Source organism: Rhinoraja longicauda, chromosome 40 (genome assembly GCF_053455715.1).
Source record: "Rhinoraja longicauda isolate Sanriku21f chromosome 40, sRhiLon1.1, whole genome shotgun sequence".
NCBI lineage: Eukaryota > Metazoa > Chordata > Chondrichthyes > Rajiformes > Arhynchobatidae > Rhinoraja > Rhinoraja longicauda.
Window position 1 is genome coordinate 2,664,094 of NC_135992.1, and position 25,151 is coordinate 2,689,244.

The following is a 25,151-nucleotide window of genomic DNA, read 5'->3' on the forward strand; positions in this document are numbered from 1 at the left end:
AGTCAGGACATATCATAGCAAAACGTGTATGGCACATCCAGCACCAGCCCTTGCTCTCCAATAGATGCTGAGGTCAGACATTGATGGGGCATGTTAACTGACAGCTCTGCCTCTGTGTGAATACCCAGCTGTTAATGACTGGCTCTGAGTGAGAGTCTTTTTCTTGCACATCTCCCTTTCTAAATCTACCTTCACCACTTAATCTCCCCAGTGATTCCCCAATCTATCTCCCCTTTTCTCTAGGCTCACCTCATGATGGCTTTCAGTAACCTGTAAATATAAGCCATGGTCCATTTGAACATCAGAATTTACAAAACTGTCAATGTGAAATAGTCTGCTTTTCTGTTTCATGCACCAGTTTGATCTTGTATTATATTCCATCCACCATGCTTTTGTATGTTCATTTAGCTGGTTCACATCCTCTTAAAGCCAGAGAGATGGAGAGGCAGCACAGTGGTTCATTTAGATTTAGAGAAGGCTGACAATAAGATCCCATGCAGACTGGTCAACAGAGGGAAACATTATACCAGGAGATGCCATTCATTCAGTTTCAGCAAAGTGCTGGACACTTGTGTTCGGTCCACCAAGGCCTTTTGGATCTCCCGGTTGCTAACCATTTTAACTCCCAAACCCATTCTAACCTTTCTGTCCTGGGCCTCCTCCATTGCCAGTGAGGCCACATACAAAATAGAGAAGCACCTCACGTTGTGCTTGGACAGCTTACAACTCAATGATATGAACATTGAATTCTCCAATTTTAGGTAACCTCGAACAATCAACTGCAACAAATCTGAAATCATCATCATTGGTCCAAAAACGCTCACCAAATCCACCCAAAACTTCATCCTCAATATTGATGGTCTCCCAGTATCCACCTCCCCTCACATCCGGAATCTTGGAATCATCTTTGATCAAACCCTCTCCTTCGACAAACACATCAAACACATCACAAAGACAGCCTTCTTCCACCTCAAAAACATTACCCGTCTCCGTCCATCCCTCTCCTCCACAGCTGCAGAAACCCTCATCCACGCCTTCATCACCTCCCGTCTGGACTACTGCAACAGCCTCCTCTATGGCGCACCCTCAAAAATCATCAGTAAACTTCAATACATTAAAAACTCCGCTGCCCGTCTACTCACCCACACCCCGATCCGTGACCATATCACCCCCGTCCTTTTCAAACTCCACTGGCTCCCCATCCCCCAGAGAATCCAGTACAAAATCCTCCTCATGACCTACAAAGCCCTCCATAACCTGGCCCCATCCTACCTGACTGACCTCCTCCACAGGCACACTCCCACCTGCACCCTCCGCTCTGCTGCTGCCAATCTCCTATTCCCCCCCATCCGGACCAAACTCAGATCCTGGGGGGACAGGGCCTTTTCCATCGCTGCTCCCACCCTATGGAACTCACTACCCCAAACCGTCAGAGACTCCTCCTCACTCACCACATTCAAAACATCACTGAAGTCTCACCTGTTCAGTACTGCCTTCATCCACTGAAGGTTACCTCACCTTCTGTCTCCTTTCTCTGTTCGTTTAGTTATTTATCTATTTATTCACTTCCCTATGTTCTTTAAATCCCTGTAAAGCGTCTTTGAGTGTATGAAAAGCGCTATATAAATGTAATGCATTATTATTATTAATCAACACTTCCCCTTACCCCCTACCTTTCTCCCCCCACCCACTGTACCTCACCTGAATTGTCTATTTTTTTTACCTCCCTCCCCCCACCTCAACTGAACCACCTGCTTCTCTACCCTCACCCCTCCCCACCTACATTCCTTCCTCTACCTTCATAATTTGCAACTCTTCCATCCTGTCTCACGCCTTCTGCTTTTATCTTGGCCCTTTGTTCCAACATTTGCCTGTCAACACCCCCCTCATCTGTTTCATCTGCTATGCTTTGTCCTCCCTCTCCTCCAGCTTTCTTCTCCCTACCTACAATCAGTCTGAACAAGGATCCCAACCAAAACATCACCTATCAATGTTCTCCAGAGATGCTGTCTGACCAGCTGAGTTACTCCAGTACTTTGTGGAAACCAGCATCTATAGTTCCTTGTTGCTGAAACTATCTCAACCAGGTGAACTCACCAATTTTGTGGCATGACGATGACAAAGCTGCATGGGAATTGGTGGGAATGTACATTCATGAACTGCCATCTGGTTTACAGTTAGAAATGCGAGGGAATAAAGAGATTCTTCGCAGACTACGACTGATGGGGTATTGCAGAGATAGGAGTATGGGTTTCAAGTATTCAAACTATATAAAACATTTGGTTGGAAGCTGGGGGGTATCAATGTCATATCTGAGGCAAAAAGTGAACAGGGATGTGTGTTGGGAGAAGAATGGGAAGTTTCAGGGCGACGGACCAGCTGAATGAGAGGGTTAGAACTCGGTAAGTGTACTTCCTCCAGCTTTTTGTAAACCATCATCTGCAATTCCTTCTTACACAAAATATGCCACCATCCACTTTGGTACATGAAACATATTTCCCACTACCTGCTCCTTTCCCCTATCCCTGTCTTTCCTTGCTCTCCCGCTTCCTCCACACCACCCCTTCATTTCCCTCACATTCCCCTCCCCTCCCCCCTCTGCTCAGATTTCCCCATTCTCCCCTTCCAACAATAATACTACTATCCCGTCTTCTCGTTGCGCTGTCTCCTGCCTCTCCTTTCCTCACTTTCCCCTTCCTTCTCCCACTCTCCTCTCCCCCCCTTCTTCCCCATCCCTCTCCTTCCCCCTCCCCTCCCTTCCCTCTGCTCTTTTCCTTCCCCTCCCCTCTCTCCCTTCCCCCTCCCCATCCTGCCCCCTCCCCTCCCTCCACCCCCTCCCCTCCCTCTACCCCCTCCCCTCCACTCTTTTCCTTCCCCTCCCCTCTCTCCCTTCCCCCTCCCCATCCCTCTCCTGCCCCCTCCCCTCCCTCCCCTCCTTTACTCCCTCCCCTCCACTTTTCCTTCCCCTCCCCTCTCTCCCTTCCCCCTCCCCATCCTGCCCCCTCCCCTCCCTCTACCCCCTCCCCTCCCTCTACCCCCTCCCCTCCACTCTTTTCCTTCCCCTCCCCTCTCTCCCTTCCCCCTCCCCATCCCTCTCCTGCCCCCTCCCCTCCCTCCCCTCCTTTACTCCCTCCCCTCCACTCTTTTCCTTCCCCTCCCTCTTTTCCTTCCCCTCCCTCTTTTCCTTCCCCATCCCTCTCCTCCTCTCCTCTTTTCCTTCCCCATCCCTCTCCTTCCCCCCTCCCACTCCCTTCTTTCTCCGTCTTGCCTTCCCTCCACTCTTTTCCTTTCCCTCTCCCCTTCCCTTTTCCCCCGCTCCCCTTCACTCTTTCCCTTCCCCTCACCTTCCCACCCTTCATTCCTCTCATCATTTTCCACTCCCTTCCCCCCCTTCATTTCCTCTCCTTCCCCCCTCCCTCCTCCCCTTCACTCTTTTCCTTCCCTTCCCTTCCTTCGTCCCCCTCATCATCCTCCACTCTCTCCCCTCAGGTGCGTACCGTCACCTACACAATGGCGCCGTGTCCCGAGGCCGCAGCGAGCGGCAGTTCGAGTCAGGTCACATGACGGCGGTTGCTTTTGGCGGGAGCGGGCGTCGACGGCCGTCACCTACACGGCGCCATTGTGTAGGTGACGGGGAGGCACCTGAGGGGGAGGGGATGAGGGGAGAGAGTGGAAGATGATGAGGGGGACGAAGGAAGGGGAGGTGAGGGGAAGGAAAAGAGTGAAGGGGAGGAAGAAGGGAGGGAGGAGAGGAGGGGGAAGGAGAGGAAATGAAGGGAGGGGAGGGAGTGGAAAATGATGAGGGGAATGAAGGGAGGGAAGGAGAGGGGAAGGAAAAGAGTGAAGGGGAGGAAAAAGGGAAGGGGAGAGGGAAAGGAAATGAGTGGAGGGGGGGGGCAAGGGGAGGAAGAAGGGAGTGGGGAAGGGAAGGAGAGGGAGGGGAAGGATAAGAGTGGAGAAGGAAAGGGAAGAAAGAAGGGAGGGGGCAGGAGAGGGATTGGGAAGGGAGAGAGGAGAGAGGAGAGGGAAGGGAAAAGAGTGGAGGGAAGGAAAGGGAGTGGGGGGGAAGGAGAGGGATGGGGAAGGGGGAGGGACGCCTTTTGTCATCCATCCCGATTCCCTACGTTTGTTTTTCAAAGACTCTTTTTAATGTTTACCGCAAGTTGACACCAAAATCCACAATGCATTCACCTTGCTCCCAAAGCCAGGTCATGCATTTTATCATTAACCTACCCTTCACGCCAATGATTTACAGGTGAGCTCATATGTTGAATTTCAAGTCCAAAGCTCTTAGACTCCTGAATAAGAATATATTTCTGAATAAGAAATAATTTTTGCCCATATCACTGGCACCTCACACCGAGATAATTTATTGAAGTACCGGAGAAATGGGGCAGGGTTCCTGGCGGATTGCACGGCTCGATGAATGGAACCTTACTCCAGCGTCAGTTGAAGCTAAAATAGTCTGAAGAAGGGCCCTGACCCGAAACGTCGCCTCTTCTTTTCTCCAGAGATGCTGCCTGACCTGCTGACTTACTCCAGCATTTAGTGTGCATCTTACTCCATTTTACTGAATCATAGAAAATAGGTGCCATTCGGCCCTTCGAGCCAGCACCGCCATTCAATATGATTATGGCTGATCACCCAGAATCCCCACATCCCTTGATTCAGTTAGCCCTAGGATCTATAACTCTCTTGAAAACATCCAGTGAATTGGCCTCCACTGCCTTCCGTGGCAGAGAATTCCACAGATTCTCAACTCTGGGTGAAAACGTTTTTCCTCATCTCAGTCCTAAATGGCCTACCACCTTAATCTTAAACTGTGAAGTGAGGAAAGAACTGCAGATGCTGGTTTAAATCGAAGGTAGACACAAAATGCTGGAGTAACTCAATGGGACAGGCAGCATCTCTGGAGAGAAGGAATGGGTGACGTTTCGGCTCGAGACCCTTCTTCAGACTGACCTCTAAGACTTAAGTCTTCAGTCTGAAAAAGGGTTTCGACCCAAAACATCACCCATTCCTTCTCTCCAGAGATGCTGCCTGTCCCGCTGAGTTGCACGTGACAATAAACTACACTGAGTATGTCCACAACTGACCCCAGTTTTGATGGACAAAGCCAATTTGTTGCTATCACCACTGCAAACTCCAAACCTCTCGTTTTGAATGAGTAAACGTCCTTTGACTTCAACCATTCCAGTTCCTACTTTAAAAAAAAGAATCTTTCAATGTTTTCTGCAAGTTGACACCAAAATACATAATGTTCACTTTGCTCCCAAAGATCATGTGTTTTTACATTAACCGACCCTTCATGGTGGTAATGGTCAACAGGTGAGCACAGATGTTGATTTTCAAGTCCAAAGCCCTTCGTCTCCTCAGGGAGCTGTTAATGCTTATTAAGGGTTAAATGTGCGATTTTGAATATCTTCATCATTTATGGAATTCCCCTGGCATTCCAGATGAAGTATTCATCTGTCACCATTTTAAACCTCAGCAGAGTTTTAAGCTGCTCCAGAACAAAACACAAAGTGCTTGAGGAACTCAGTGGGTCGATTTTTATCCCTTTTGCTAAGAATATAGACAAAGGGAATTTAAAAAGGAGGGTCTGATGGCAGTATTAGTCAAATAAACAATCACAGCTCTGAGAAGGAATGCGTTAGCTGGATTGTCAAAATGAGGCAATATAAGTCAAAAACCAAATGGGAATTTCTGTTGTGAAAGCACAATAGGCAAACATTTCTCAACCCTTGATATTGAGAACAGCTGTCTTACTAAACTGACATTGTCCTATTTTAAGGTCATTTACAACAATATTTAATGCCATAAACACTTGATATTAAATTTAAAAACATGCATTGGTGTTTAATTAATTTAAAGCGAATAATCTGAATTTTGCCCTATTTGGTACAGATAACATTTTTTTTTCCTTTGAGGTTCAATATTTTAGAAGTAACCTTTGACATGAAGTGACAAAGGTAATTTTTTAATGTAGATCCATGTCTTTGTTAGAGGTGGGAAGTAGTTTTACTTTTTGCACTTGCATTTAAAACTGGTTATTTTTTAAATGTAGGCTCCATGTCTTTGGTCGAGTTAAGGGAGTCTTTATTTTATTTTACTAAAACACATTGCAGTAAGCTGCAGATAACAGTTCATAATGTTTATACAAATTAAAAGCATAATAACAAGCTATCTTTTAACTGTTCCACTTGTGTATAAAGATAACTACAAAAAAATCATGTTACCATGCGTGAATGAGATTTCTTACCTGCTAAATTGAATGCAAGCTTTTCCATCTGGGAAAGATTCGAAAATGATATTCAAAGTGACTTAGCAATGCTCATTATGATTTGTAGGAAAATAACTGCAGATGCTGGTACAAACCTTTGCTGAGTTACTCCAGCATTTTGTGATACTCATTATGATTTGGTACTTGGATTTACTTGCAGCCATTGCTGAAAACCCCCTTTTGCAAAGCTAACTTGAATGGAACGAGTTTTGAACAAAAAACTGCAAATAAAATTGGAAGATTTTGGAAATATCACATCAAACAACATTTGTGACAAGAGTTGGGACATTGGAAAGGCTGAGATTTTTCTTCTGAAATGTAGGTGGTCATAGAGGTAGACATACAAAATTATGAGGCATAGATAAGGTGGATGGTCAGTGTTTTTCTCAGGACAGGGGTGTCTAATAACTAGAGGGGAAAGATCTAAATGGGACCAGAGGGGCAACATTTTGTAGTGGGTATGTAGAACAAGCTGCCAAATAATCTGGCGTTACATGCTTTCAAGCTTTTATATTTTCTTCATGACGTCAGAGGGAAGTATCATATCATATCATATCATATATATACAGCCGGAAACAGGCCTTTTCGGCCCACCAAGTCCGTGCCGCCCAGCGATCCCCGCACATTAACACTATCCTACACCCACTAGGGACAATTTTTTTTTTTTTACATTTACCCAGCCAATTAACCTACATACCTGTACGTCTTTGGAGTGTGGGAGGAAACCGAAGATCTCGGAGAAAACCCACGCAGGTCACGGGGAGAACGTACAAACTCCTTACAGTGCAGCACCCATAGTCAGGATCGAACCTGAGTCTCCGGCGCTGCATTCGCTGTAAAGCAGCAACTCTACCGCTGCGCTACCGTGCCGCCCAGTAGAGAGAATGACCAGAGAATAGTGGACTTAAATTGGCTGTTTTTCCGAGGCAGCGTGTAGATGGAGTTTATGGGGTGTGGGAAGACTAGTTTGCACGATGGACTGGACTGCATCCTTAACTTTCTGTAATTTCTCACGATCTTGGACTTAGCAGTTCCCTAACCAAGCTGCGATTTGTCCCAATGAGATGCTTTTTGTGTTGCATCTGTAGAAATTGATAAGAATCATTGGAGACATGTTGAATTTCCTTCATTTTCTGAGGAAGTAGAGCAGTGGTTCAACTAGGACAAATTGTTCATGATATTCATATGCAGGGATTTGAAGCACTCAATCATCTCCACTTCAGCACAATTGATAGACTGGGGTGTACTCCACACTGCTTCCTGAAGTTGATGACCAACTATTTTGTTTTCTTGACGTGGAGGGAGTGGTTGATGTCCATCACACCACTGATACCACTAAACTCTGCCTCCTCATAATTTCAGATCGAGTGGTGGTGTCATCTACAAACTTAGAAATAGTGTTAGAGCAGAATTTTGCCAGTCATAGGTGTACAGGGACTGAATTAAGGGTCTGAATTAGCATAGAGGAAGATTTGCTCCTTACTGACTGGTCTATGGATTAGGAAGTCAAGGATCCAGTTGCAAATGTGCTGTCCTACATCCAGGATTTTGCTTGGAATCATGGTGTTGAATCAGTAAATGGGGAAATAAAGGGGCACAGGGAAGAGGGGAGGGAAGAATTTAGTTAGGTTGTAAGCTACCTACACAGAATAGGTGGTACTGTTCCTCCAGTTTGTGTGAGGCATCATCCTGGCAATGGAGGTAGCCTAGTGGTCAGTATGGGAAGTGGAGTTAAAATGGCCAATAACCAGGACATCCAGCTGTCCTTGAGTGCAAGTGTTCGGCGAAACGGTTGCCTTGTCTACACTTGATCTCGCCGATGTATAGGAGACGACTTTGGGAACACCAAATGCAGATGAGGTTACAAGTGTACGTGAACCTGTTTCACCTGGAGGACTGCTGTGGTCCTTGGACAGATGTGTGGGAGGAGGTATAGGGACAGTTATTACATCTGCTGCAGTTGCCGGAGAAATTACCTGGGGATGGTCTGTTTTGCTTGGGAAGGGACTGATGGTCTGAAGAAGGGTCTCGACCCGAAATGTCACCCATTCCTTCTCTCCCGAGATGCTGCCTGAACTGCTGAGTTACTCCAGCATTTTGTGGATAAATACTCAGGATGTTAGTGGTTTTCTTAAGGCAGATGAGAACCACACATTGGTGTAGAAAGAGTTCACAAATATCCATGCTTACTCCTGCTGGTCCACATGGGTTCCGAGGACATGGCTGGTAACTATCTCAGCCAATCATTTTCTGTGGGTTCACACTCAGGAAGGCCCATCTGACGCCTTCTATGGTGTCTGTGGGCACAGGTGCAACAAAGTATCGGGACAGGTCATGGTGCCCGCCAGAAGGTTAATTGGTTGGCAGGACCTTGCCTGAAGGCTCGACGGGACCAGGAACCTGCCATAAGGATCATATGGCGCCACTCAAAGGCTCGGCGGACGGTGGAACCAGATGGAGATATTGGGCACTAGGAGTGTGCCAGAAGGAGGGTGAACTGGGGCAATGCCTCCAGCGCCTTCAAAATAGGCTGCAGGAGGCACCCCCGGGATACAAAGATGGCTGGGCGAGGAGAAGGGGACGTTAGTTCGCAGGAACTGCTCCAGTACAGCGAGCAAGCGGGCTGATCAGACTTTGAATGTCAACGCCTGCAAAAAGAATTTCACTGTGCAGTTGCATGTGTGACAAATAAAGCACTATTGAGGTGACATCATTAATTGAAATAAATGCATTGAGCTTGTCGAGGAGGGATATGTTATTGCCACGGATTAGATTGAAATTAGATGGATAATCATATTGCTCCAAAGAAAATATGTAGGATTGCCAAAATTCAAGCTCTCATCAGGTTAAGAGAGCAGGATAAAGCAAGAAAAGGAAATTTCCTGACAAAGAGTCAAATTAAAATGAAAATTATGACACCCAAGAGAGGATGTGAAAATATTTGGCAAATAAAATTCAAAGATGTTTTATACACATACAGAGCAAGAGAATATCTCAGAGCTGAGTGCCACTGTAATCCTAAAAGGTTGTGTGAAGGCAAGAGGATATGGATAAGGTTAATTTTGTGACAGTCTTTACAACAGGAATTCTGCTGATGCGGTTGCTAAGAGGGAAATAAGAAGTGCGATAAACATTAAAATCTTTCATTTATAAAGAACAGATTAATCTGACACAATCTGGCCTGGCTGATTGTTACAATGGTGAGCCGGTGTTGTGCTGGGCTTTTGACCATTAGACATTGTAGTTCATACTAATGAAGCAAGGGTCACGAAAGATCACTATTTTTTAGCAGAGGCCACACGCTCGCAGATGTCTGCCTAACCACCTACAGAAACCTACCTCTCAATGTACAGAGTCAGCCTTTGGCAAAACTAAGAGTTGAAATGGACTTTTTACCTTCAAAATATTTCAAATAACTTGGACAAGCTTATTTGGATACACTGACATCCTGCTATTGATTTTTGTTCATTCTTAAATATTTAAAAATACATCATACCTTTTCAATGCATTTGAAGCTTTAATTTTCAGCAGTGCAAACAAAACATTGGTAAGTTAAGAGAGAAGCATAAAAAACTAAAAATTCCAGAATTCTTGTAAGTGTAGAAAAAACTTGCATTGATCAAGTAGTTATGTCATGATAGAACTGATAATGTAAACACATACAAACTGTATATTTAAATTTGATTGTAAACAATAAGCAGTAAAGGGGCAAACTCATTTTTTTCCAGAATAAACAAACATTGGTACTTCTGCATTTCAGTTGCAAGCTTTACAGTAAAATATCCTTACACATCATCAGGAATCAAACCATTGTTTTATCACAACAAAACACTAATATATCAAACACTGCATGGAATCAGTGTTGGAATGAAGTAAAACAGTAATATTAGAGATATTAGTGGCAAAATACAAGGTGCAGCTCATGTATTAAGTGGTTTTGCAATTATATTCTGGTTAAAACCTACTGCCTTGTACAGCATGGATGACTCACCAGCTTCAACAATTGCAATATTTTTAAAATAAGGAAATAAAACACCCTTTTCAATTGTGTCCATATATTTTTAAAGATGATAGCCCTGTCAATAAATACTTTCATACAAAAGTTATGTAAAAACATTAGTTGGCAATAGTTTACGCTCATTTTGCTGGTTCTCTATGAATCATGGTGACAAATCCTTTAACATATTTTAAAAGGTGCTTGTGAGCAGTGCAATAGCAGGGTAGTGCAAATATTGCCTCATGATACAGAGCAGGTTCAGTTAATACTGCAAGTCATTAAGCTAAAGTACTTGGCGTCTAGCGCTTGTCTTCTGACATTTTTCCATATTAGTTAAACATGTTTTAAACACCGACTGCAGGAAATAAAAAGAGTATGGGGAGGGAGAACAAAATTAAAATTCCAACCACAAACTAGCTGATACTGGATTTTATAGTTTAAGATGATTGTAAAATGAAATCATGGGAGCATTGAAAATAAATGTGCTAAATTTGACTTTTTGAATAAAAGCAAAGTGATGGATGTTAATCAGAAAATGAAATATTGCTTCATTTCAGGCCCAGAGGTCAATCGTTTCTAGACCAGCTCCAGTTCAATATTGGATGCACATCAAAGCTTGCTTATGCAGCCTCCAAAAAGTGCACACCCAACTCTCGAATGTCTTGCCCATCTCATTGCTTTCATTTCCCACTTTAATCAATGGAAACTCCTTGATCAGATTGCCAATTAATACAATGGTCTGAAATTGATTTTCAGATTGGGTATGGCAGAATTCCTGTTCATGTCTTGTTTAAAATACAGTCCATGATGCCAAAAGATAGCACCCCAAGCTGTTTTACCAACTTGTACTGTATATAAATACATTTAAGGTTCATTTCTTATTGCCAAGGTCTTATTAACCACTGAGAAGTTATTTTGGTAATTTGGAAGAGATTTGAAATGGAACTGGAAAGGACAAGCTGCGTTGGCAGAGGTCAAGGTATCATCACAATCATATGTTTCTCAGATAGTGGTAGGCCAGTGTTGTTGAGGGAGGTAACTAGATAATAGTGGAAAGGCCTAAGTGAAATGTAAAACAGGTGGAAAGTAAATCAGAAATGCCATTTCTAGGTGCGGTATGACAGATTTTTACTAGAATGTCGTTCAGTCTGGGAACATTATTGTGGACAGTACCAACTCTTGTGTTTACCCTTCCCCAAAGCATTTCCAATGTTTGAGTTCTAAACTGACTTTCCTTAAATCGACAGTGTGAAGTAGCCGGTTAGCAATGTATTTCTTACATATTCTATACATGACACTTGAGAATGAAGCATTTCCTATCTATGAACAAAATCACATGGGCGAACACAAGCAAGAATTGAAAATAACAAGTTCCAACAAAATGAACAAATGGATGAAAAAAAAAATTGCAACTAGCTCCTGACATACTGTTAGCCATAAATCCTGTACCTCCAACTGTTTCGTCAACTAGCTGCTGTTATTTAGTTAAAATTTCCATGAGGGAATTTCTGATTTCATTTTCATTCTTAACCAAATTTTGCATTGTAATTGTATAGCAGAAGGGGCCAAGCTGGAAGGCCCTGGAGAAGATGCATACCACAGTCGTGTAGGTGGTTTGGTGATCTTGTATGAGAGCAATAAAGCTCCACAGTCAGCATGGTAGGTGGGGTGGGCATCCATACAGTTCCTTATACATCTTTTTGAATGCACCATGTATCACTGACATATAATTTCATAAATCACTGCCTAATTTGTAAGGAAAAGAATCAAATGAAGCTAGATGGTGCTTGCTTGTCTGGGATACAAGCATTTCCACTATTAATCTGCTTCACTGATTGGAGGGGCAGTGCACATTGAAAATAATATTCGCTTAGATTTAAACTTGCAATCATCAACAGGTTACATACACCTAAAGGATTTAAATTACAAAAATCTAGCTCTTAACATTGGTTACAGATAATACAAATGAACATACAAATTAAGAGCGGAGCAGGCTACTTAACCTATCAAACCTGCTCCACAATTTTACAAGGTCATGGCTGGTCTAATCATAACCTCAGTTCCAAAGCCCCATTATCCATGATAACCCTTACTTGGCAGGAATCTATCTAACTGCCTTAAAAATGAATTCCGCTGCTACCACCCTTTAAGAAGAGTTCCATGACTCAAAAAAAATCTCAAAGATCACCTTGTTCTAGATTCCCCCAAAACAGTAAACATGCTCTCCAACCATCCTGTCAAGAACCCACACTTGTTTCATTGAAATCGCTTCTCACTTTTCTAAACTATAAGACCATGGCAGCAGAGGGCATTTGCTTGCATGTTTCTTTCATTAAATAAAAACAGAATACTGGAAACATTCAGGTCAGGCAGGATCTATGCAATGGAAAATAACGTTAATATTTCAGAAGATCTTTGATGAAAGGTCATTGACCCCAAAAACTCTATTTGCAAGAATAGTTGATATTTACAGTATTAAGATTTTCTTTTGCTCTTTTAGTACCTATTGATTAATTGATTTTTTTTTCACAGAAAAACTGGATTGATTCAAAACAAAATGAAAATGTAAGGTAACAAAATGTTAAATAATAAATATCAAATACGTATCTTTTAACTGCAACTGAATATTGCACTTCAGAATCAAATACATATATACAGAAAAAGGTCTGGAGAAAATTATCCAAAAATATGTAAAAGGTCTGGAGAAGAATGTTTCAAACTCAAACTATGCAATAGTAAATCATTACCATTTGCTGCAATATCAAATTCCCAAATAAAACAGTGTTGTGACATTATCTTACAAAATGTCACAACTTAATACATGCTAGAGGGAACTGAAGCCTTTAACATTTTCAACATGTTACTTCTGCTCAACAATAAAATATGTACTCGTGAAAATTTTAAACTGCAATGGAACTTAACATTGGAAGAGCATTTTGGGTCAATTGTATAAAGTGAATGGGTACAAAGCTGATTGAATGGTAAAAGGGACCATTATGAAATAAGTTTATCAGAGAATAACTTTTTGGGGCTTGCTCTCATCATGCTGCAGTGATGTTGTTCAACTTCAGCACAGCAAAAATAATTCACTTCAATTAAATATATGTGGGAGTCTTGACATTGTTCGCATTTATAGCCTAAAGCCAATTGTCATTGAGATGGTGATGAGCCATATTTTTGGATCACTCTTTCACAATTTGATAGAAGTGTGTAGGCAATATCAGACAACAGCTAAACTGTAAGCATCATTACCATGGACCTGAAGTCACATAGAGGCCAAACAATGGTTAGAGATCTCTTTTCAGAATCAGTTGGATTTTTAATTAATAACCCCAGTAGCTTCACCATTTCTTGGATTTCATTTTATTAGTTTCAAATTAATATACATTGACCCTTAATTTTTAAAAAGCAGAAAATTAACCTTTTGTGTATTCTTTGAAATTTTGTGTATCCTTTGAAACTGTGCTTTTTTCCCCTTTACACCCATACATTCAACACTTAACCAGGTAATTGAGGAAATTCATTAGTTGCCAAAGATATGGACTGTTTATTAGTCTTGAGAGTGGGTGAGCCGAGCATCTATAAAACTTTTACAAATACATAAGAATATGAATTTGGGGATTAATGCATATCCACAAATTCAAACTGCAGCAAAGGGCTTGTCATTCTGGTTTGTTTAGTGACTGAACTATTGACAAGTTTAACAGAAACTTAACACTCCTGATGCTGAGAAATGAACCCAGAGTTTGCAGAAAGCTTGCTGCTCATTACACTGAGCAGAGCAGGGTTATGGTCACAGTATGGGACCAGGAACCTTCAAACACCGATAGCAGCAGTGCTGCACTTAAGCAACTGAATAGGCAATTAGAAATTGGCAGTACACGCAAAGCTTGCCACATCCTGAACAGATAAATTAAAAAGATTGGACAGCTCAAAATGAAATTCAATAAATATTGTTAATTTGTCACAGCCTCCACTTGGAGAGCAACCATAGACTCAGGAAGACACCCATCCAGTCCAGATACTTTGCCTGTCAAAGCATGTAGCGATTGGCAATAACATATCAGCTTTGTTCATTTCTCATGCACATAAGAGACAAAAGGTAATGCGGATTTTCAGACAATAACTGATCTGGGCTTACCCAGGCCATCTGACCTTAGAATTCTTACAAAGATACCTGAATTTTCTGGAATTCTTCCGTATTCCACAGCAAGCCATTTTGTGTGCTGTGCTAGCAAACTTGCTTAATATTCTTGATGGAGATCTGAGGTGGGGACAATTTATGTCAAAGACTAGGTTCGGGAAAATTAATAATTTTAGTTAAAATAGAACCCATTTAACAACAGTCCAATTGGACATTTGATCAGCGCAACAGTTTATTCCTGACAGATACAATGCCTGCATTGATCTATCTTGTATTGAAATGTGGTTGGTGGTATTGGAATTTCAGTCAGGTGCATGACTATTACAAATGTTCGACCATTTGCAACCTCTATGCCAAACTGGAGTTAATGGTTATGTACAAGAGGGAAAGCCCAGATGCCCCTTATAAAGTGACACTTTGTTTGCTAGTGTGTTCTTGTATTTCATTGTTGCGGTTGACATTGTTGCGGGAAATCAACTTTGAACCAATATTATGGAATTTTGAATGTCCAGTACAAATTGTTTAAAATGAATGTGTTGTAAGATCCATCATGAAAACAAGAGCTGATTTTTTTTCCACAGGGATGAACAGGTGGACACTGAATCTGAAGGGTGTACTTTGATTCAAGGGTCTACTTTGAAACAAAACCATCCAATAGATTTCTTCCTATAATTTTAGTCCAAATTATTTATGGCTGAGGATGTATACAGTCTTGAAATTGAGAGTTTCTCTTCAATACTTTCCAGTTCTAAATACCTTTGTAATTCTTTCCAGAAAAATGTGCTTCTTTTATTTGCAACAAGCAACATAGCAGAGCAGAGTTTGGGCAGTAGTTAGAACAGTTGCTGGCTCTGAAGCTTCGTATGTGGAGAAAGTAAAAACTTGGCAAGGTCCATGTAGGGTTGTAGAGCACGGGGCAGCCGACTCCCAGAATCACATCACTGGTTCTCCGTGGACACGGAACCGGTACAGACAAGTGTATTCAGGATGACCCCAGTTGGTATTCACCCTCAGTTCAATGACTTGGTATGCTGCAGCATCTTTACTCTACAAAGCAAAAAAACATGAGGACAGATCAGGGAACTTGTGCTTCAGTATGAAAGTACTGCAGGCAGGAGAGAAGATGGCTTAGCTACAAACCAGACTTAAAACATCCTACCAGCACAATTACTGTGCTGCTGATCATGGATTTCAGGACATTCTATTCAATTACATGCAGTATTGATACCAATTTTATCATGGAAAAAGTAGATGTTTCACAGAGGTATGACAAGAACATGGATCTCAAATTACAGCAGGAAATACTGGGAGCAACAACTTTACTCCATGTAGCATCGGGATGGGGAGAGAACATGCTTACTTACACAGGCTTGCTTTGTGGCAACTGACAAATTGTGAATAAAGTGACCATGAAAAATAAACTTTTATTCTGGAAAGATAAAATGCTGGAGTAACTCAGTGGGTCAGGCAGCATTTCTGGACCTGCCTGACCTGCTGAGTTACTCCAGCACTTTGCGTCTTTCCTTGGTAAACCAGCATCTGCAGGTTCTTGTTTCTACAATCTGTAATCTGGATTGGTTTAGCAAGTTTGAAACTTATAGATGCTTCAAGTAGATCAGCCATTGATCCAGCTTTCCTGTTTCCCTATCTTTGCTTCTGAAAACATGTTTATCCTTGACCAGATTGCATGGATGGTCAATTAAAAAAGTATCTCTGCACACCTGCTGCCTGACCGGAGTATTTCTAGCACTGTGTTTCAGTCTTCCATTACCTGCAGATTTGCAATTTTCTATTTAGCTTGTCATTTGTTCCAGTCAATACGATATTTGCGATAATACAAGTCTGAAGAAGGGTTTCGACCTGAAACACTTCCCATTCCTTCTCTCCAGAGATGCTGCCTGTCCCGAGTTACTCCAACATTTTATGTTCATCTTTGGTGTAAAGCATCTGCAGCATCAGCAGTTCCTTCTTACACAATGCGTTATTTGCAAATCACAAACTCCTGACATACTTGCCATAACATATTTAATCTTCAGGAAAAGACACATATGAGAGAACTTACTGACAGCAGTCCATCTGATCTCTTGGGTCAGATCTTACAGCCAAGGCCATGAGCATCACTGAAGGGGGCTGCAAATCTGTTCAGTTGAGAAGGGATCAGCTGCAAGCAAGATTGGGGAAGGGGGTTGGACAAGAATCTACAATCTAGGGCCTCCATTGTAAGTCTTAGCTGATCAGTGGCGTAGGAACAAGAACGGTTGGGGTTAGATCGGGGATCAAGAGGCCAGGACAGAGCCTACCTTAGGTTCTAACCAGCATTGCATTGTGAAGGTAGAAAGAAATTGTGGAGAACTATACATCCAGAATGAAGCTTAGCATTAGCATTAGTAAAACAAAAAAAGCATTGGGGGAAATCAGGCATGTGAATTTTCTGCGTTTCCGCGGATTTCCGCGTTTTTAAAATCCATTTTCCGAGCTTTTTGCATGGTTTCCGTGTTTTTCACTTTGCCAAATAAACAGAGAAATCGGATCGAAAAAAATAAAAATAAAACGATGTATAGACTTGTAATGAACAATAGGTTCCACTAGAGGTCGCTAACGGTTCGCGAGAAATCCCCCCCCTCCCCCTCCACGCGCACTGGAAGTCTCCCCAGAAATGTGGCACCTAGGCTGGGTAAGGCAGCCTATCTCACTCAACCTCATCGGGGACTTCCATGGCCAATTTGTCAATTCGGTCACTAGGGATTCCGCGAGAAATCCCCCGCGCCGTGAAAGTCTTCCCAAAAATGTGGCACATAGGCAGGGCAAGGCAGCCAATCTCTACCTCATCAGGACTTCCATGGCCGATCGGTGGGTTGAATTTGCAACCTGCAGCCGGGGCTCTGGAAGTCCAGCCCAGCTGGAGCCAGCAAATCTTGCCATAGCCGATGTCCTTGGCCTGCTGGATAAACCAGCAAACCTCTGGAACCAAGAGTACCAGAAAATCAGTGGTGGAACTGTAATGAGTAAATATTAAATTTAAGTGCAAGATTATTCAACTAAATTAATTAAGACAGGATCAAAATATAAAACGCAGCAGAAAAGCCAATTACCACCTTTTTGGGCTTATTATCAATTAATGTGCGAATTTACTTCAAAATGTTATTAGTGTACAGTGACATATTCACATTATTTTGTAATGTCTGTTTTTACTTTGAAATGCACTAAGAGGCTTGAAACTGGTAATTTGTGTGTAATTTTTTGAAGTGCTCGGATCTTTTCCTCTTTTTTTTAACCTCGCTCACATGCCTGGAAATAAAGTGACTAAAGATGATAAATCTCCATGGCTGGATGAACTACATCTTAATATGTTGAAAGATGGCTATAGCAACAGTGGTTGTCATCTTTCAAAATTCCATAATTGTAGAACTTTTCCCACGGATCAGAAGGTAGCAAATTCCAGAAAGGAGGGAGAGAAAAAAAATGGTAAGTTACAGATCAGTCTGTCTTTTAGAGTTATGGAAAATAATACAATCTATTAATACCGAAGTAGTAACATGATGCTTAAAATAAATAGGCTGGGTAGGGTCAAGATTGATTTTTGAAAGAAAAATCATGTTTGACAAATCCCTTCGTTTTTTTTAAGGTTTAACTAGCAGGAGTAAGATGGTGTGTATTTAGTCTTTCAGGAAGTGTCCAACTAAGTCCCATTAATAATTTGGACGAAGGGATCAAAATGTAAAGAAGTTTGCTAACGAAAGCAGGGTGGCTGTGTGAGCTGAACAGGATTAGGAGAGGTTTATTTGGCTAATGACAGGTTAAATGAATGAGCAGGGACATGCGGATGAAATATCATGCAGAATCATCAAGAGGGTGGATTTTTATAAGTACCTGGGTGTCTACTTCAATAATAAATTGGACTGGACCGAAAACACCGATGCACTACTCAGAAAGGGCCAGAGCAGACTTTATCTGCTAAGGAGACTCGGGTTCTTTGGAGTGCAGGGGGCATCTCAGCGGCAGAAGGGATGAGACTCGACAAGCTGGTCGTGGTATTGGAGGTAGGGTACTGACATGGATAGAAAATTGGTTGACAGACAGAAAGCAAAGAGTGGGGATAAATGGGTCCCTTTCAGAATGGCAGGCAGTAACTAGTGGGGTACCGCAAGGCTCGGTGCTGGGACTGCAGCTATTTACAATATACATTAATGACTTGGATGAAGGGATTAAAAGTACCATTAGCAAATTTGCAGATGATACAAAGCTGGGTGGTAGTGCGAACTGTGAGGAAAATGCTATGAGGTTGCAGGGTGACTTGGACAGGTTATGTGAGTGGGCGGATGCATGGCAGATGCAGTTTAATGTGGATAAGTGTGAGGTTATCCACTTTGGTGGTAAGAATAGGAAGGCAGAGTATTATCTGAATGGTGTCAAGTTAGGAAAAGGGGACATACGAGATCTGGGTGTCCTAGTGCATCAGTCACTGAAAGGAAGCATGCAGGTACAGCAGGCAGTGAAGAAAGCCAAAGGAATGTTGGCCTTCATAACAAGAGGAGTTGAGTATAGGAGCAAAGAGGTCCTTCTGCAGTTGTACAGGGCCCTAGTGAGACCGCACCTGGAGTACTGTGTGCAGTTTTGAGGAAGAATATTCTTGCTATTGAGGGCGTGCAGCGAAGGTTTACTAGCTTAATTCCCGGAATGGCGTGACTGTCATATGTTGAAAGACTGAAGCGACTAGGCTTGTATACACTGGAATTTAGAAGGATGAGAGGAGATCTTATCGAAACGTATAACATTATTAAGGGGTTGGACACGTTCGAGGCAGGAAACATGTTCCCAATGTTGGGGGAGTCCAGAACAAGGGGCCAGAGTTTAAGAATAAGGGGTAGGCCATTTAGAACTGAGATGAGGAAAAACTTTTTCAGTCAGAGTTGTGAATCTGTGGAATTCTCTGCCTCAGAAGGCAGTGGAGGCCAATTCTCTGAATGCATCCAAGAGAGAGCTAGATAGAGCTCTTAAGGATAGCGGAGTCAGGGGTTATGGGGAGAAGGCAGGAACGGGGTACTGATTGAGAATGATCAGCCATGATCACATTGAATGGCGGTGCTGGCTCGAAGGGCCTCCTCCTGCACCTATTGTCTATTGTCTATTGCCCCCTCAACTCAGTGCAGGTGGTGGGAGAGATGGCAAAGCTAACATCGCTGCTGGACAACGACTCCCACCCCATGCAGGACACTGTCACTGCAGAGTAGCTCCTTCAGTGAGACTCCTTCACCCCAAGTGCGTGAAGGAGAGATATAGGAGGTCCTTCCTTCCAGCTGCTGTGAGACTGCACAACCAGCACTGCTCCCAGCAGACGAGTCAACAGTAACAGTTAAGAACACACAGAAAACTGATGACAATTTATCCTCGTCTTTACTTTTATTTATAATGTTTTGCTATCCACTTTGCTGCTGTAACGCTGTAAATTTCCCCGGTGTGGGACGAATAAATGAATATATTATATTATTATTATTATTAAAAATGTGAGGGCATTCATTCGGTTGGAAGAAACAGCAAAAAGTATGTTCTTTATGAAGCAGTATCCTGGGCATGATCAACTTGGTCGAACGTCTGTGGCAATGCCCCAAAAGAAGAAAGAACACCCTGTAAAGACCAATGCGGAGACCACATCAGATGCACAATGGGCACAATTACAGTAAATACTGTAGTTTCCAGAGGAAAAGGGATTTCAAGACACTGTATAAAACAGCACCGTGCCAGAATTTCAAGCTTTAGTTGCCTTCACTGGAGTTCATCCCCATTCACTTACTGGTAGCACCTGGATCATGTGATTGATCTTTGCTGCCTTGATCTCCATTACTGGAATCAATCAGCTTGGCATTCTATAAAGCCTTTGCTTAAAGCAAATATGTTTTAAGGGAGAAAAGGGTGACACGGAGGCGCAGCGGTAGAGTTGCTGCCTTATAAAGCTCGGGACCCGGGTTCGATCCCGATTACCGGTGCTGTCCGTACGAAGTTTTACGTTCTCCCCGTGACCGCCTGGGTTTTCTCCAAGATCTTCGGTTTCCTTCCACACCAAAGACACACAGGTTTGTAGGTTAATTGGCTTGGTTTAAATGTAAATTGTCCCTAGTGTGTGTAGGATAGTGTTAGTGTGCGGGGATCGCTGGTTGGTGCGGACTTGGCGGGCGACGGGCCTGTTTCCGAACTGAATCTCTAAACTAAAATATGGATGAAGTCAGCACCAAAACTCAGAATCACAGTTCAAACACCAGTGAGCTAACTGTCAAATATTGGCACATGCCAGATTTTGGTTAACAGTTACCACATCGCGAAGCATATTGTTGTAAAAGATATATAAATATTTGAGGCAAAGGAAAATAAAAGCTTGCAGGAAAAGGCCATGGTTATAGGATTGTTCCAGCAAAGAATCAATGATCCTTTATGCACTTCCTTGTCATTATCTCTAGCTACGGCCCCCAAGTGCCTGAAGTCGGCTATCATAGTTCCGGTGCCGAAAAAAGCAAAGATCTCCAACCTGAACGACTACTGCCCGGTTGCCCTAACGCCGATAGTCATGAAGTGCTTTGAGAGGCTGGTCCTCTCACACATCAAATCCAGCATCCCTGACTCACTGGACCCACATCAATTTGCATACAGGGCAAATAGATCCACAGAGGACACCATCTCTCTGGCTCTTCACACTGTCCTGACTCACCTAGAGAGACAGGGCACGTACGTGAGGATGCTATTCATAGACTATAGCTCCGCCTTCAACACGGTCATCCCCACCAAGCTCATCACCAAACTCCACCAGCTAGGCCTCAGCTCGTCATTATGTGACTGGATCCTGGACTTCCTGCTGGAACGACCGCAGGCAGTGAGAATGGGCCCGCACCTGTCCTCCACTATCACCCTGAGTACCGGCACACCACAGGGCTGTGTTCTGAGCCCCATGCTCTACTCCCTCTTCACACACGACTGTGTTCCTGCATTCGACACCAACACCATTGTCAAGTTTGCAGACGACACAACGGTGATCGGGCTTATCACCAACGGGGATGAAACAAACTATAGAGCGGAGGTGCAGAACCTGGCAGACTGGTGCTCGGATAACAACCTGTCCCTAAATACCACCAAGACCAAGGAGCTGATCATCAACTTCCGTAGGTCACATAACGGGGAATATGCCCCGATCTCTATCAACGGGGACAGTGTGGAGAGAGTGTCCAGCTTCAAGTTTCTGGGCACTCACATTTCAGAGGACCTAACATGGTCTAATAACACTGCTGCGCTGGTCAAGAAGGCACAACAAAGACTGTTCTATTTAAGAACACTGAAAAAGTCTGGTCTACCCCAACAGCTGCTGACGACCTTCTACCGCTGCACCATAGAGAGCATCCTAACGCATGGCATCCCTGTGTGGTACCTCAGCTGCACGGAGGCAGAAAGGAAAGCTCTACAGCGGGTAGTCCATAGAGCTCAGAGGGCCATCGGAACACAGCTACCAGACTTGGAGGGCATCTACAACACACGATGCCTCAGAAAAGCCACCAGCATCCACAAAGACTCTTCACACCCCTGCAACAGTCTGTTCGAACTCCTTCCATCGGGCAGACGATACAAGGCCTTCTACGCCCGCACCTCCAGACTCAGGAACAGCTTCATCCCCAGGGCTATAGCTGCTATGAACCGGTCCTGCTGAGCCGGATGGCCACAACGCATAGATCAACTTGCACTTTACCCTGTCTAAAAACTGTTACAACTGTTTCGTTTTGTTGGGTTGCTGTTAATTACTTAAATTATTGCATCGCATGGGAGGCGCATTCCCAATCTCGTTGTACCCCTGGGTACAATGACAATAAAGATATATTGTATTGTATTGTATTACCTGCACCTCAAATGTCTGGATTGAATCTGCTTCCTGGTTATACGTGTACTGCCCCAATAGGACTCCTTCGCCTCGATTTTCATTGTCCAAGCCCTGTGAACAAGTGGAAATTAACAAGCTTTGCACACAGAAAATTATTCTCCAGTCACCCTAACAATTATACCAGCTTGGTGAAAGCAGGACTTTCACCCTTGCCTGGAAGAGAGCTTGGTTGAATATATAAAGTCATTTCATTTGAAACAGAACTAGTTCCCTAAAAGTCAATTGGAAGAATTCCATCACCTCATTTAGCACACGAAGTGAATCTGTACACAATCAAATGGAATTAAATGATGTCCTGCATGCTTAGCATCAACTCTCATCTGTGGTAGAACCAGTGTGTCCCACACAGGGGCCTCATCAGCCACCTCAATACCCAGAGAACTAGAGTGGAAGCAAGTCATCCTCAATCCTGAGAGAATATTCGTGAAGAATTGTTCACCCCCACTCAGGAAAGCATCTGGCATAAAAATTGTCCCTAGTACGTGTTGGGTAGTGTCAACTTTAATCTCATCTGTTGATTGTAAAGTTGCTTAATCGCTGTATGATGCTTTTATGGTTAGCAGTGTTGAGGATTGTGCAGTAAAGTGACAAAACTCAGTAAACACAGTGAAAACCCAGAATCACAGTTCAATCACCAGTATGAGCAACTTGTGTAGCATGGGAGATTGAAGTTTATATTAGAGGGCCTTCTATTTGAGGGATTATTGTTCTGGACTGTGAAATGGAATGTGCTCATTTTTAACAGAACTTGTTAATGCTATTGACATGGATTGTGAGACCCCTCGGGACTACGAACAAGGAATCCAATGTCCAAGAAAGCCTTGCCATGTTTAGCGGCATGCTCCAGACAAACATCATGGTTCCCAAACATACACTCATATTCTATACGTTTCACTCACAAAAACAGAGAAGTCTTGAGGGGCACTGCTAGTTGATCCAAGCAGAGAAATTGATCTTGGAATGTGCTCTAGGGTAAAGGCTGTAGGCCTGATCCGGGCAGCAAGCTGGATGACAACAAAGCCTTGGGAGCCTTTAAATGCCCAACAGTTCCCAGGATGAACATCCGGCTGCAAGAGAGAGCAAGAACAAAAAATCAGGAAAGATTCCTAGTTTAGTTATTCAGCGCGGAAACAGGCCCTTCAGCCCACGCATCCCCACATATTAATACTATCCTACACACACTAGGGATAGTTTTTTTTTAACATTTACCAAGCCAATTAACCTACAAACCTGTACGTCTTTGGAGAGTGCGAGGAAACCAAAGATCTAGGAGAAAACTTATGCAGGTCACGGGGAGAACGTACAAACAGTACCCGTAGTTGGGATTGAACCCGGATCTCTGGTGCTGCAAGCGCTGTAAGGCAACAGGTCTACCACTGCGCCATCGTGCCGCTCACAATTCTCTACCCACAATTATCCCCCTTCCTTTCGACAGAACACTGATTCTTCCTAAAGGGACGGCAAAGATGTGGATTTTGAGACATGATCCACGTGAGGACATGAGGATACATACAGAATAATGAAAGGCATAGATAGAGTGGATGTGGAAAGGATGTTTCCACTGGTGGGAGAGTCTAGGACCAGACGTCATAGCCTCAGAATTAAAGGGCGCTCTTTTAGAAAGGAGGCGAGGAGGAACTTCATTGCCAGAGGGCTGTGGAGGCCAAGTCAGTGGATATTTAAGGCAGAGAGACAAATTCTTGATTAGAACAGGGGTCAAGGGTTATTTTGGGACACAGGGATGGGTTGTTGGGGTGGGGGTTGCTGTGGCAGGAATCTGCAGCCTCTATTCCTCAATGTTTTTTGCCAATTTACCTCAACTCTGCACAATGAGAAAACGCACTACAATTTTTCAGCAGAGCCCTGTGCTGCTCTCGGTTCACGGTGTGTTAATGTCAAGTTAATGCAGAGAACAGGAGTTACTGAGACATTTTGAACACACTGCACCCAAGACAGATACTCTTACACCATTTACAAAGTATCAGGACAAGGACCTGAACCAGCAGGACATCTGTCTTGGGCAGTGTGATCAAATGCAACCCAAAATATGCTTTCTCCGATTTCCTCTAAATCTTTCTTTGCTTTAAAACCTATACCCTCTGGATTTGGGCACCTCTGTAGACTACAGGCAAATGGAATTAGTTGTACCGGTACTTGATGGTTGACATGAACATGTTGGGCACAAAGGGGCTGTTTCTGTGCTATATGACTCCATAAGTGGATTTTAAAAATCTGAACTCAATTGAAGATTTGCCAAACACTCTCTACATCCAGGTGAGAGGAATGGGGAGCATAAAGCGTCGTAGTTTGGTTAAAGCAGAGAGGAGCCCACCTTTCCTGAAGGAAGGATATTTTTGCTCTGGAGGGAACACATCAAAAGTGCAGTAGATTAACTGTAGGGATGGTAGGGCTGACATATGAAGAGCAATCTGCTCAATATTCACTGGAGTTTGGAAGGAGTGATAATTTTATAGAAACCTACAACATTCTAACAGGACTGGAAAGATTAGAGGTAGGATGTTCCTGATGCTGGGGAGTTTTAGGACCAGGATCACAGTGTGAGTATAAGACGAGATCATGTCAAATTCAGAGGGGGAGAAATCTATTCATCCAGAGTGGTGAACCAGAAGAATTCTCCATCATGGAATGCAAATGAAATCAGATCGTTGAATATACTCATGAGTTAAATATTGTTCTTGTAGCTAGAGGGATCAAGAGGTATGGGGAGTCATCCAACTGGGGACTCAATTTGGATGATCAGCCATGATCACACTGAGCGTTTGTGTGGGCTTGAAGGGTCACATTGCTTACT

The 25,151-nt window shown here is 43.2% G+C and overlaps 1 protein-coding gene across 5 annotated transcripts in view; it reads right to left on the reverse strand.

The window, feature by feature from the left end:
• Positions 1–9,813: 9,813 nt before the first annotated feature.
• LOC144611310 (SUN domain-containing protein 2-like) overlaps positions 9,814–25,151 on the reverse strand; it is a 64,319-nt gene continuing 48,981 nt past the window's right edge. For all 5 annotated transcript variants that reach the window (XM_078430353.1, XM_078430355.1, XM_078430354.1 and 2 more), the window contains 3 exons: positions 23,239–23,406; positions 22,298–22,390; positions 9,814–15,471 (listed from right to left, as the gene is read on the reverse strand). In XM_078430353.1, the coding sequence (XP_078286479.1) occupies positions 15,358–15,471; positions 22,298–22,390; positions 23,239–23,406 (375 nt within the window). In that variant the 3' untranslated portion in view covers positions 9,814–15,357. The remainder of the gene's footprint in view (positions 15,472–22,297; positions 22,391–23,238; positions 23,407–25,151) is intronic.